The 12,167-nt window shown below is 36.1% G+C and overlaps 1 protein-coding gene across 1 annotated transcript in view; it reads left to right on the forward strand.

Moving 5' to 3' along the window:
- The window catches only part of CNBD1 (cyclic nucleotide binding domain containing 1), a 120,184-nt gene that overhangs the window by 72,017 nt on the left and 36,000 nt on the right, over window positions 1-12,167 (forward strand). Inside the window, exon 5 of the mRNA XM_026688783.2 lies at window positions 1,731-1,863. Within this exon, the coding sequence (XP_026544568.2) occupies window positions 1,731-1,863 (133 nt within the window). The remainder of the gene's footprint in view (window positions 1-1,730; window positions 1,864-12,167) is intronic.

Consider the following 12,167-nt stretch of genomic DNA (forward strand, 5'->3'; position numbering starts at 1 on the left):
TGCACAGCATAAATGAGCTTATTCATTTTCAGTTCCAAGAGAGGCTTCATTAATTTAAAGAAACCAATTCAATCAGTGTCTTCTCCCCTTACTTATTCCAGAGCTTTAATCACCAACACATCTACTTGTCCCAAACATATCTGATGAGGGGAGCTGAAAAGATTGGAGTAGATTCTTCAGCAATGATGCTGAGGACATACTCTGATATCTCCATACTTTCCAACATTTATCAATGGCCCTAATTAATTAATAAGAGACAGATTTTCCAACTTGGTAACTCCAGATATGTACTGTGTTTCCCTGAAAATATGATCTACCCTAAAAGTAAGTCCAAACTTGATTTTTACATGTGCACCAAATATAAGCCCTATCCCCCCAAATAATCCCTAATTAAGACCCCTCCCACTCCAGGGTGCACAGGTAAAAATTAAGCTAGGGTGGGGGTGGGGGTGGGGTAGAGCTGCCCTACAACTTGCCTTCGGACAGTTGCAGCCAGGCCTCACACACCTCAACACCTGCTTTGCCGGCCCGTTTCTTCTGCAGCCAGCAAGTCCAGCAAGGCTTTCCTGAAGGCCTCTGCAGCTGATAACAGAGTTCTGGATCTATCCAGAGCTCTGTTATTGGCTGCAGAAACCTTCAGGAAAGCGTTGCCGGCTGCAAAAGAAGAATTTCCTGAAGGCCTCTGACAGCAAAAAGGAGGCCAGGGCCATGCATGCAAGTGAGGTGAGTCAGTGGATGACCTCCCCCCAAAATAAGACCTGGTGCCTTTTTTTGGTGGCAATATATATATATAATAGGTTCTTATTTTGGGGAAAACATGGGTAGGTAGTATTCTAGACTTTATTGTTTTGTGCTCTTCTAGTGTCTCTTACATACCCCAATAGGTAAATTTGGCTTGGGGCTAGTTGAAGGAGTTTGGAGGATATGATGGTGCTTAAGTTAAGCCCCTTTTGAATGGGTTTCACCTCTGAATGAACTAGCAATGGTTGCCGATAATGTTGCTAAAATCATTGCTTCACAATACACTATTGCCCTCTTACTATCTCAGACTTAAATAAGCACTGACTAAATTTTTAAATTCACACTACTATTTGCATTTCCATTGCCTTATTAACATACCCAACTGCATTTGTATTAAATTGGAGCAATTGCCCTTTGATTAACATTGCAGAACCCTCTGTTTGGATGTGGACCTGGAAATATCAAACCAGTTACAATTTATTTCTGTTCTAATAGATGCATTCCCTTCACATACTTCTATGTGAAACCAACATTCATGTCAGCTATACCATTGCATCATTCTGAGTCCAAGTACTACCTAAGTATTATGACCATTAAAATGCTGCTCCATTCCCATGTGAACTTCAACTTCCAGAATTCCTAAGTAGTTTGATGGGGATTTTGGGACTTGTAATCTAATGCATTTGAATGAAGGCAGGATTATATCTGTCTATATGTTTCAATGAATCATGGCACAGACTGGCTTATGTTACCCAATAATCAATGGATGTATCTAAACACAGTTTCACACAGCTAATTTTCTAATTCAACTAAATCTAAATAATTTCATTCTAATCAATATACATTAATATATTGATTAGAATGATATTATTTCATTGATTCCTTCCATTCATTCTAGGAATCCTACCTGTCTGTTCTTCACATCTGTTCTCTTTTTTCTTACAATATTACTGCTTTTACTGCTATCTAAAACTGAAACTGTCCTTCAGGAAATAGCAAAACATGAACTGCAGGCCAAAGAAGAAGTAATCCGTGGCTGTCCATATTATCAAAACTGGCCGCTGATATTTATATTTAAGCTAACTGCTCAGTTAAAATGGAGAAAGTTTCCAACAGACTATGGTGAGTATAATTTAATATGTATATCAGCATCCCTATTGATATACATATCAAGATCATGACCTAAGCTGGAACCTTTAAAATGATGTACAAGGGGCTGTACTTTAAAAAAGTGGATGGGATACACTTCCTTTAGATGGAAGAGGTTATTTAAAAAACTAAGTTTAATTTCTATTTCAGATTAATATATTCAATTCTTCATGAATCTAATATTTCTCCCACATGACATCCCTAGGATTAATTAATTTCCAGAATCTCTATGGAGATTCTCTATGGAGATTCCCAGGTCATGGATGTCCCAAAGGTACTTGTTCAAGAGGCAACTGGACTTCCTGGTTTTTTGTTTTTTTTTGAAGATGTTTCGCTTCTCATCCAAAAAGCTTCTTCAGCTCTGCCAGAGTTGAAAAAGCTTCTTGGATGAGAAGCAAAATGTCTTCAATGAAAACCAGAAAGTCAGTTGCCTCTTGAAAAAGCACCTTTGGGATAATTTCCAAAATGTAGAAAACTGGACAAATAAGCCTGTCCCAGGTCATATTTAAACAACTGCAAATGCCTATAACTATTGGTTTGCTACCAAATATGTAATCCAGAATCCAATTCTTTCTTCTTGCAATTGTTATAATAAGTTACATGAAAAAAATAAATTGATTATGTAATTTTTCACATGCAATCAATAATGAGTTGGGAATGGAAAATGTTCAGTGAAATAACACTCTTTTATGTTTTCTTGAACTGATTATGGGGAAATGGAACAAATTAAATTAAAATTGTCCTTTTAACAGTAATTTTCTTTTGGCACCATCTGGATCTTTAGCAATCTCTCTCAGTATTTATGTATGTATGCAGAAATAAAATATGACATTTTCATATGACTGAACAAGGATTCTAAGTATCCACTCTGTAATCTAGAATGAAAGATAAAAATGAAAAATATCTTTAATTAATCATTTTAAAATGCTTATAATCCATTTTTTCCATGACTGTTGTTCAGTTTGATTACCTAATTGTCTCACAGTGTGTTTCCCAATACTTAACAGTGTTAGCTGATAAAAGAGATTTTTTAAAATGCTAAATTTCATGCAATACTTTTGTTTTTCAAATAATTTATATAATTACTTTTTTGGCTGATCTTGTTAAAATTGTAATTTTCAATTGCTTCCATTAACTTCTGGAACCCGGTTTTTTTAACGATAAGCAAGTCCTTGTTCAAATAAGTATTAGAAATTGATATCTGATGAAGTCCATAGACTTTTACAATGACATCCTTTGTTTCTGGTTCTTTGCAAGTTTTTAATGTTTTAATTCTCAATGCTGAATTTTTAATTTTTCTTACTGTTTTATATTGTGTTTGTATGTTGTTGTATGCTGCCCAGCATATACATTGGTGGGAATACAGTGGTGGGATTCAATTTTTTTTACTACCAGTTCTGTGGGTGGGGCTTGGTGGGCATGCTGTGGCTTGGTGGGCATGGCGGGGGAAGGATATACTGCAAAATCTCCATTTCCACCTCACTCCAGGGGAAGGATACTATAAAATCCCCATTCCCTCCCCACCCCACTAATCTGCTTTCCAGCTCTGTTCTCCTGTGCAGGGCAACAAAAGAAGACCCAGCCGATCAGCTGGGGCTCGGGGGACATGAATAGATGGGGGCAGGGCCAATCAGAGGTGGCATTTACCGGTTCTCCAAACTACTCAAAATTTCTGCTACCGGTTCTCCAGAACCTGTCAGAATTGCTGAATACCATCTCTGCATTTAATAATTATTAAATAGTTATATCAAATAAAATGGATCTCCTGATCTCACATTATCGAACACTGAAATGTTTTGTTTCCCCCGTGAATGTCATGCAAAAAACTTTTGTGACACCGATCCATAAACATGCAGTAAGAATGTGGAAATCTCTTACTAAAATAAAACTAGTCTGAAGCAGCAGAATACAAATATTCCTCGACTTACCACCACAACTGAGCCCCAAATGTATGTTGATAAGCGAGACAGTTATTAACTGAGATTATTTCCACTTTATAACATTTCTTGTCAGAGTTGTTAAATGAATCCCTGCAGTTGTTAAATTAGTAATACAGTTGTTAAGTGAATCTGGTTTCCCCATTGACAAAGGCAACAAAAGGTGATCACAAGACCCCAGGACACTGCAGCCGTCATAAATATGAGTCAGTTGCCAAGCATCTGAATTTTGATCACATGACCATGGGGCTGTTGCAATGGTCATAAGTGTGAAAAATGGCCATAAGTCACTTTTTTCAGTGCTGTTGTAAGTTTGAACAGTCACTAAACAAACTGTTGTAACTTGAGGACTACATGTACCATGTTTTGGTCCTCTGAAAAACTGTCCTGGGAAAACAAACTTGAGTGATACCCTTGTTAAAACAGGCATGTCAGACTGAATCTTTTTAGCCCTAAAAAGTGAGCAAAACAACAACAATCCCAGAAAGACTGAAGTCATCAATGCTAAGGGAAATTGAGTTTCAAAAGTGCTAAAAAATAAAAGTAAAGATTGTATCATTAAGTTTTATTTTTCGGTACTGTTGAGATTCTATCTCTCTATTTGCCTTTCTGAATGTAATTCTCCCCAGCCAGCAATTCCATTATTAATCAAATAATAGATGTTTGCTAAAAAAAAAAAAAACATTTAAGTTAGTTTTCAAAGTATATTTCCAGAACATAGAAACTTGCTATTAGGGACCTTTCTCTCAGTTTTAATGAGAGACTTTTACATTCTTATTGCATGTTTATGCATTGATCTCTCAAAAGTTCTTTTGAATCCAGAAAAGGATTAGCACATATAATTGGTTTAATCACATCTGGTCTTTATCTGAATTTAGAATAGAATAGAATAACAGAGTCAGAAGGGACGCTGTAAGTCATCTAGTCCCACCCCCTACTCAAGCAGGGGACCCTATACAATTTCTGACAGATGCCTGTCCAGTCTCTTCTTGAAAGCTTCCATTGATGAAGCTCTCACAACATCTGAAGTCAAGCTGTTCCTTTAGTTGATTGTTCTCACTGTCAGAAAATGTATCCTTATTTCTAGGTTGCATCTCTTCTTGATCAGTTTCCATCCATTATTCACTGTCTGGCCTTCAAGTACTTTGGAAAATAGATTGACCCCTTCGTCTGTGTGATAGCCCCTCAAATATTGGAACAACAAGCAAACGTAAATTCATTTATACTATAAACTCACTCGCCAAAACCAACACCAACCATAAGAACCTCCGTTGCCGCCCTGACCTAACCATACAGCAACGTGCCCGCTCCCGTACTCCGCATCGAACTCAAAAACCGTCTAGACAATGGAGAGAAGGACCTGTACATTGACTACCATGCTGACTGTATCAAAAGTAAGCCACGCAACCCAATACTCAGCTTTTACCCTCAACCACAACCCTACCTCAACCCATCCACCATCACCCAAGACTAGGCACGCACGCCCCAACTACCTCAATTCCAACTACTGCCGGCCTTAAATGCAAACTACTCAATGCAAGAAGCCTCGTGAATAAAATACCTGAATTTCTCTTCCTCCTAAATATGGCTAACTTCGACATTATATTTGTCTGTGAAACATGGCTCAATGCATCTCTCCCGACTCCATTACCACAGTAAGAGACTATCATGTTTACCGATCAGATCGTGAAAATCGTAGAGGAGGTGGTGTTGCTATATTCTATAAAAATCCTTACATCTAAAAAATATCCAAGTTACCCAGGAGCTTGCCCTTCCTGAAACCATAATCTGTGAACTATCCTTAAATATCACAATTCGATTCTTACTATGTTACAGAGCACCTGATTATGACATCGAACATGTAAACAAGCTAAATACATTACTAACATGGGCTGCATCCTGCCCATACCCTTTTATCTTTCTTGGTGATTTCAATCTACCTCATATCGACTGGACCCTAAATAATTGTACAACTGAAATCATACACACAACCTTCTACAATGCTATTACAAATCTGGGACTGGAACAACTAGTAACCAACAACACTAGACTAAACAACTGCCTCGATCTCATCTTCTGCAATAGCTTGAATTTAATTTACGGAATACAAACTAAAGAACCCTTTTCCAGCAGTGACCACAATATGATTGACTTTTTATCTCAACATACATCCACAGAAAAATCACCACAATGATGTAATCCCCAATTGTAACTTCAAAAAGGCAACTATGATCTTATAGACAACGACCTCTCATCCCTTGATTGGCAATCTCTATTCTCTGGATGCAATACCGTTGAAGACCATTACAACATATTCTTACTTGAAATCAAAAGAGTCATCAAACTATATGTTCCAACAACAACTCCCAAAACAAAACAAAAAGAAGATTACCCATATCAATAAGGAAACTTCAATCCAAAAAGAGATCACTTGGAGGAAAACAAATCTGGTCACGTTGCCAATTTCAAAAACAGATACAAAAATTTATGCCACCAGATAAAGACCGAATGCACCAATTATCACATTAAACAAGAAGAAAACCTTCTAAGCACCAATTCTACCCGTGCTTTTACAATTTTGTAAACAACAAACTAAAAGACTCAAGGTCCATCCCTCCCTTGATAGGACCTGATGGTAAAGACTGCAACGCACGACACCATTAAAGCCAACATCTTTAACACATTCTTGGCTCAGTATTTGTAAACAGCAATGGATCATGCCCAGTATTTCCTAGCCGTACCACAGATAACAACAATGACCTAATACATATCGATTTCACAGAAGACAATGTTGAAAAATCACTACACAATCTAAAACCATCTCTATCTATTGGACCGGATGGAATATGTGCCTACTTCTTAAGAAAGCTATCCACTGCCATAGCCAAACCTCTAAGCATAATCTTTGAAAAATCTTTCAGGACCAGCTTCTTGCCTAACCTATGGTCACAAGCCACAGTCATCCCCATCTTCAAAAGGGAGACCCAAGTCTAGTTGAAAATTACAGGCCAATCTCCTTATGCTGCATCACCTGTAAAGTCATGGAATCAATTATTAACCAATCCATCATCCTCCACTTAGAGACAAACAACCTACTCTCCAATAAACAATTTGGTTTCAGAAAACTATCCTGTATTCTGCAACTCTTACACTGCAAAAACATATGGACGACACAACTTGACCAGGGCAAAGCAATAGACGCAATCTACATAGACTTCTGTAAAGCCTTTGATTCAGTGGTACACCTACAAACTACTCCTAAAAATAAAATCCTATGGTATCTCTGGACAACTGAATAACTGGATTGAAGCATTCCTGTCAAACAGACAACAAATGGTCAAAATCGAGCGTCCTATCAAATCCAGTACCTGTCAATAGTGGTGTCCCCAGGGCAGTGTTCTAGGACCAACTCTCTTCATACTCTACATAAACGACCTCTGTGATCATATTAAGAGCAATTGCGTTCTCTTCGCTGATGATGTAAAGCTGTTCAATACCACAGACAATACTGCTACCCTACAAAAAGATCTTGACTATGTATCTGAATGGTCAAACAAATGGCAACTTCAAATCTCAACAAATAAATGGCTCTGTCTTACATATTGGCAAAAAAATCAGAAAATAAAATACAAGCTGAATAGTCAAGATCTTGTTGATGACCCAAGCTCTGTAAAGGACCTTGAAATACTCACCTCTAATGATCTAAGTGCTAGAGCCCACTGCAACTACATAGCCAAAAAGGCATTAAGAGTTGTTAACCTAATCCTACGTAGCTTTTTCTCTGGTAATATCACACTACTAACCAGAGCATACAAAACATTTGCTAGACCAATACTGAATACAGTTCATCAGTCTGGAACCCTCATTACGTATCTGATATTAGCATAATTGAGAAAGTCCAGAAATATTTCACAAGAAGAGCTCTCCACTCTTCTACTCGTTGTAGAATACCTTATGCCACCAGACTTGAAATTCTAGAACTAGAAAACCTTGAATTACTACGTCTTCGGTCTGACTTAAGCATGGTATATAAAATCATACATTGCAATGTCCTACCTGTCAATGAATACTTCAGCTTCAACCATAACAACACAAGAGCACACAATAGATACAAACTCCAAGTAAACCGCACCAAACTTGATTGCAGGAAATACGACTTCAGCAATAGAGTGGTCAATGTCTGGAATACTCTACCCGACTCTGCAGTCTCTTCCCCAAACCCCAAAAACTTTAACCTTAGACTGTCTACTATTGACCTCACCCCTTTCCTAAGAGGTCTGTAGGGGGCGTGCATAAGCGCACCAACGTGCCTACCGTCCCTGTCCTATTGTTTCTCTTATTCTTTTATTTTTCTTATATGTACCCATTTCATGTATTCACAACTATGTATACACTTATACTTATTATCTTGTAAACAATTGGCAAATCAAATAAATAAATAAATAAAATAAACACTGCTATCATGTCTCCCCTGGTATTTCTCTTCACTAGACTAGCCATGCCCAGTTCCTGCAACCATTCTTCATATGTTCATATGTATCTTCACATGTCAACCTTATTTCTAATTTTCTAGTAGGAATCTATTATCTTTCCTGGTAATATGAATTGGATATTATTATTCTGTAACGAATTATATGAGCATTAAAAAGAAAGTTGATTGTACATTTGTTAATGAGGCAAATCACATAAGGTGAATAGGTTTAAATTACGGAATGTTTTGCACAACTAAGGATTTGCCAGTCTGATGAGAGAGGTACAAGATGGAAATAATTCATCCATACAAATAAATGGTATGTTTAGTGAATAGTTCAATACTGAACAGGGTATAAGATTGGGATGCTTGATATTATCCCCTTGATAGGTTTTCAGATAAATGTATAAATTTTGGGGGGGTGAAGTGTTCTTGGAAATGGGACATTAGAGTTTGTGTATTATGCTGCTTTGTTGGCTGAAAACCTCAATGATTTGCAAGAAATGTTAGACTGAATAAAGCAACAAGAACTATAGATCTGAAATTGAGATTTCATAGACCAATGTAACTGCACTTGACAAGGCCAATGAGATGGACCACTGCGAGTTATATTCCATTTTTCAATAACTCTTAGTATTAGTTCTGAATCTTCAAACAGATTTCCTTTTTACTTACAACTAGAACTGCAAATATTATTTAACCTTTGTTTGCAGACTGCTTTAAAAGCTGTATATAGTTAGGTAAACCATCGTTATGTCAATTCAAATATAACAGTAAATTCTAGCTTATGCTAAAGCCAAAATAGATGCAACACAAATGATATAAACCTGTTTTTGGTCCTTTGAACATGGTATAGAGAGTCATTACTATCAATACCAAATATTAGGGATTATGAAATCAGTAGACCAAGACTATTTGAGAAATCAATGTTGGAAAAGATGGATTTAAAGAATCTAGAACATAATATGTGTCCTAAAGATAAATACTGGCCCAACAATGCAGTTTTGAAATATATTCAGCCCAGGTATTTTGTATTTATATTAGAAGTTCTGGAAAAAATAAGAAAACAAATCTATATCTTATTCAATATTTTTTCTACTAAGTTCACATAGCACAGAATTTCATGGTCTCACTTAGAAATTTACAAATCCATGTTGTGAATTTTAGGAACAGTATCTGACATATTGCTATGGTTTAATCCCCCCACCCTTTTCTAGTATGTGTTTTGTATGAAAACACTTCCACAAATGCATTAATTATTATGTATCTTTAATTTGCAGAAATGTTTTGGGATGAAAGGTGCTGCATAACTGTAAAATATTACTTTGCTTCCCTCTGCTTAATTGGGAGAGCTGCTTTATTGTAAATCTCCCAGGAATCAGGTTTAGCCTAATGAAAGTTAGCTGCTTGGATCTGATTCTTAAACGACCTCATGTCATATAGAGTGTAACTAATACAGCATGATTTATTGCATGACTAAAAGATGAATAGTGCTAAGTGATTTTCAAAAGAGAATCTTTAAAACTCTATCATCCATCCTTCCATCCATCCATCATCTGTCTATTATCTATCTATCTATCTATCTATCTATCTATCTATCTATCTATCTATCTATCTATCCTATTTGTACCCCCATCCAATCACCAAAGCCTGTAGGTTCTTTCCATCCAATAAAATAATACATTCATAAAAAAGAAGAAATTCAAAATTTATTCATTTTTTAAAAATGAAATCATTGATATAATTTTGTGGTTACAATTCTATTTCCATTGGAGCATCCCCTCCTTCTGTGTTCAATGAAAGAAGTGAGTCTTTCCTAAAGCCCAGGAGGAATGAAACTGATCGAATCTCCATAGGATAGGAATTCCAAACTGTGGGGATCACTACTGACAAAACTTACTTTCAAAACCCGAAGTATGTAACGTATGTGAAAATGACCTTGAAGGACAATGGGAAGAGATGCTGTCTAGTGCACAGTCAGAGAAGAGAAGGGGAAGCCTCCAGTAGTTTAACAGTTGGAAAAAGAAATATAGAAAGGATTCACCATAATGGATCAGGAAATTAAAACTGATGGTGGGAGATTTGTACCTTCAGACTTACATAATTCCATTAATGTAGCCTTATAATAAAGTAGAATTAGCTCATCTAGTCGTGTTTCTTCTGGTTTACCTAGGAAGATTGACACTATGAGATGGTAATCATATAAACATGGGACTTGAAGAAAATTGATTCTATTCATTCTGGTTGCACTTAATGCCGAAAATAGTGGTCCCTTGGAAAATAAAGCATTTAGCCATATAGAGCTTTGATGGTGACAACTTTTGCCAGGAGAAGCTGGTATGAAATTAGGAAGAAAACCCAAGTCCCACAATGACTGATGTGCATCTCAAATAATTAAATCACAGTGGCTTGATTTGCTGGGCCAATTTTATTCTTGCAAAATAAATAGGCATGTGAGTTTTCTCCACCAAAAAAAAATAAAAAAAAATCAACCACCTTATTTGAGGCAAATAGTATACACTGATCACTTTTGTTACCATTAATTATTTTGAAAAGTTCCCAAAAGTCTCTAGTGAGTTACTTTTGTGCGCTGGGAGTGGGGGATAGAGTGAGGATTACATTTCATTTCAGTAGATTATGGTATGTTAGAATGTAGTATGATATTTTGGTTAGAAATATTAGCTATTATTTTTGTAAATATTAATTCTTGTCTCCTTTGTATTGCTATGGATTTTCTTTTCATTCATGACTTTTTAAAATATTCTAGAATGCCATTGCATTTCATTAATGATTGTAATGTATAATTTCCTACACACAGTGAACAGAATATATAGTGATACAGAACACAGAAACAATATCTGCAATGTATTTTGTAAAGAAAATGAATAATTTTCTTTGGAAATAGTTTTCATGTGGTTCTCCTCAAAATAGAATATTTTCATTAAGACAAGGCTCAGTGATTTTTATTTGTTTTATTTATTGACTATTAACTGCCTTAAAAGAAATACTATTTACAATAATATGGCATATACAGGGGACTAAATGTAAAATTGTATTAAAATAAAAAACTAGTGAGGAATTTATTATAATTTTAAGATGTCTATAAAGACAATTCAAATAACACCAAGACAAGCTTCGGAAAAATGTAATTGATTAAACTGATTGTTGAATATTTGACTCATCAAGTCTAAATTATAAAAGCTCAGCTTTGAATATATGCAAAATGCTGTAGATTTTAAAAAACAAAACTTATCTACTCATTGATGCATTTTTGTGCATTATATGTTCTTTTGCTACACAATTAAACGTGGTACTTGCTTCTCCTGTTCCCCTCTCTTCACCATGAAAACCTTCAGTATTTTCATTATCATGTAAGACTGCTTTTGGGAACAAATTGTCATGTAGATAATTTAAACATTTTCTAAGAGTTGGCCATTTTATCCTCTCTTGCCTAGAGTTTGCATTTCTAGCTTTTGTGATTTTTGTTTTTATTTGTTGTTTTTATCTGATTGTTCTTCACTCTTCAGAAATAGATGGCCATTAAATTTGGTTAGTAAATAAACACATGACTTGTGAGCCCAGTCTCTGCCCTTTTCTCTGTGAGAATCTTCTACATTATCAAAATTCCTATTGTGCAAATACTCCTGAGCTACATTAATAATCTGATAATCGCAAAGGCACCCTTGTATTATATCTGAGTGAGCTCCCATGAACTTATTGAAGGCTAAAGTCAGTTTTGAACATGCTGCTTCTTAGTGGCCACCAAATAAACTAGGTCAGGGGTGTCAAACACAAGGCCCCTGGCCTTCATCTAACCCTTGAGGTGCTTAGGTTTGTCCATGGGGCTGCCCTGGAAGCAGTAAAGAACC

Source organism: Notechis scutatus, chromosome 3 (assembly GCF_049901735.1).
Source record: "Notechis scutatus isolate UNSWTSFEM ecotype Mainland chromosome 3, rNotScu1.2, whole genome shotgun sequence".
Classification (NCBI taxonomy): domain Eukaryota; kingdom Metazoa; phylum Chordata; class Lepidosauria; order Squamata; family Elapidae; genus Notechis; species Notechis scutatus.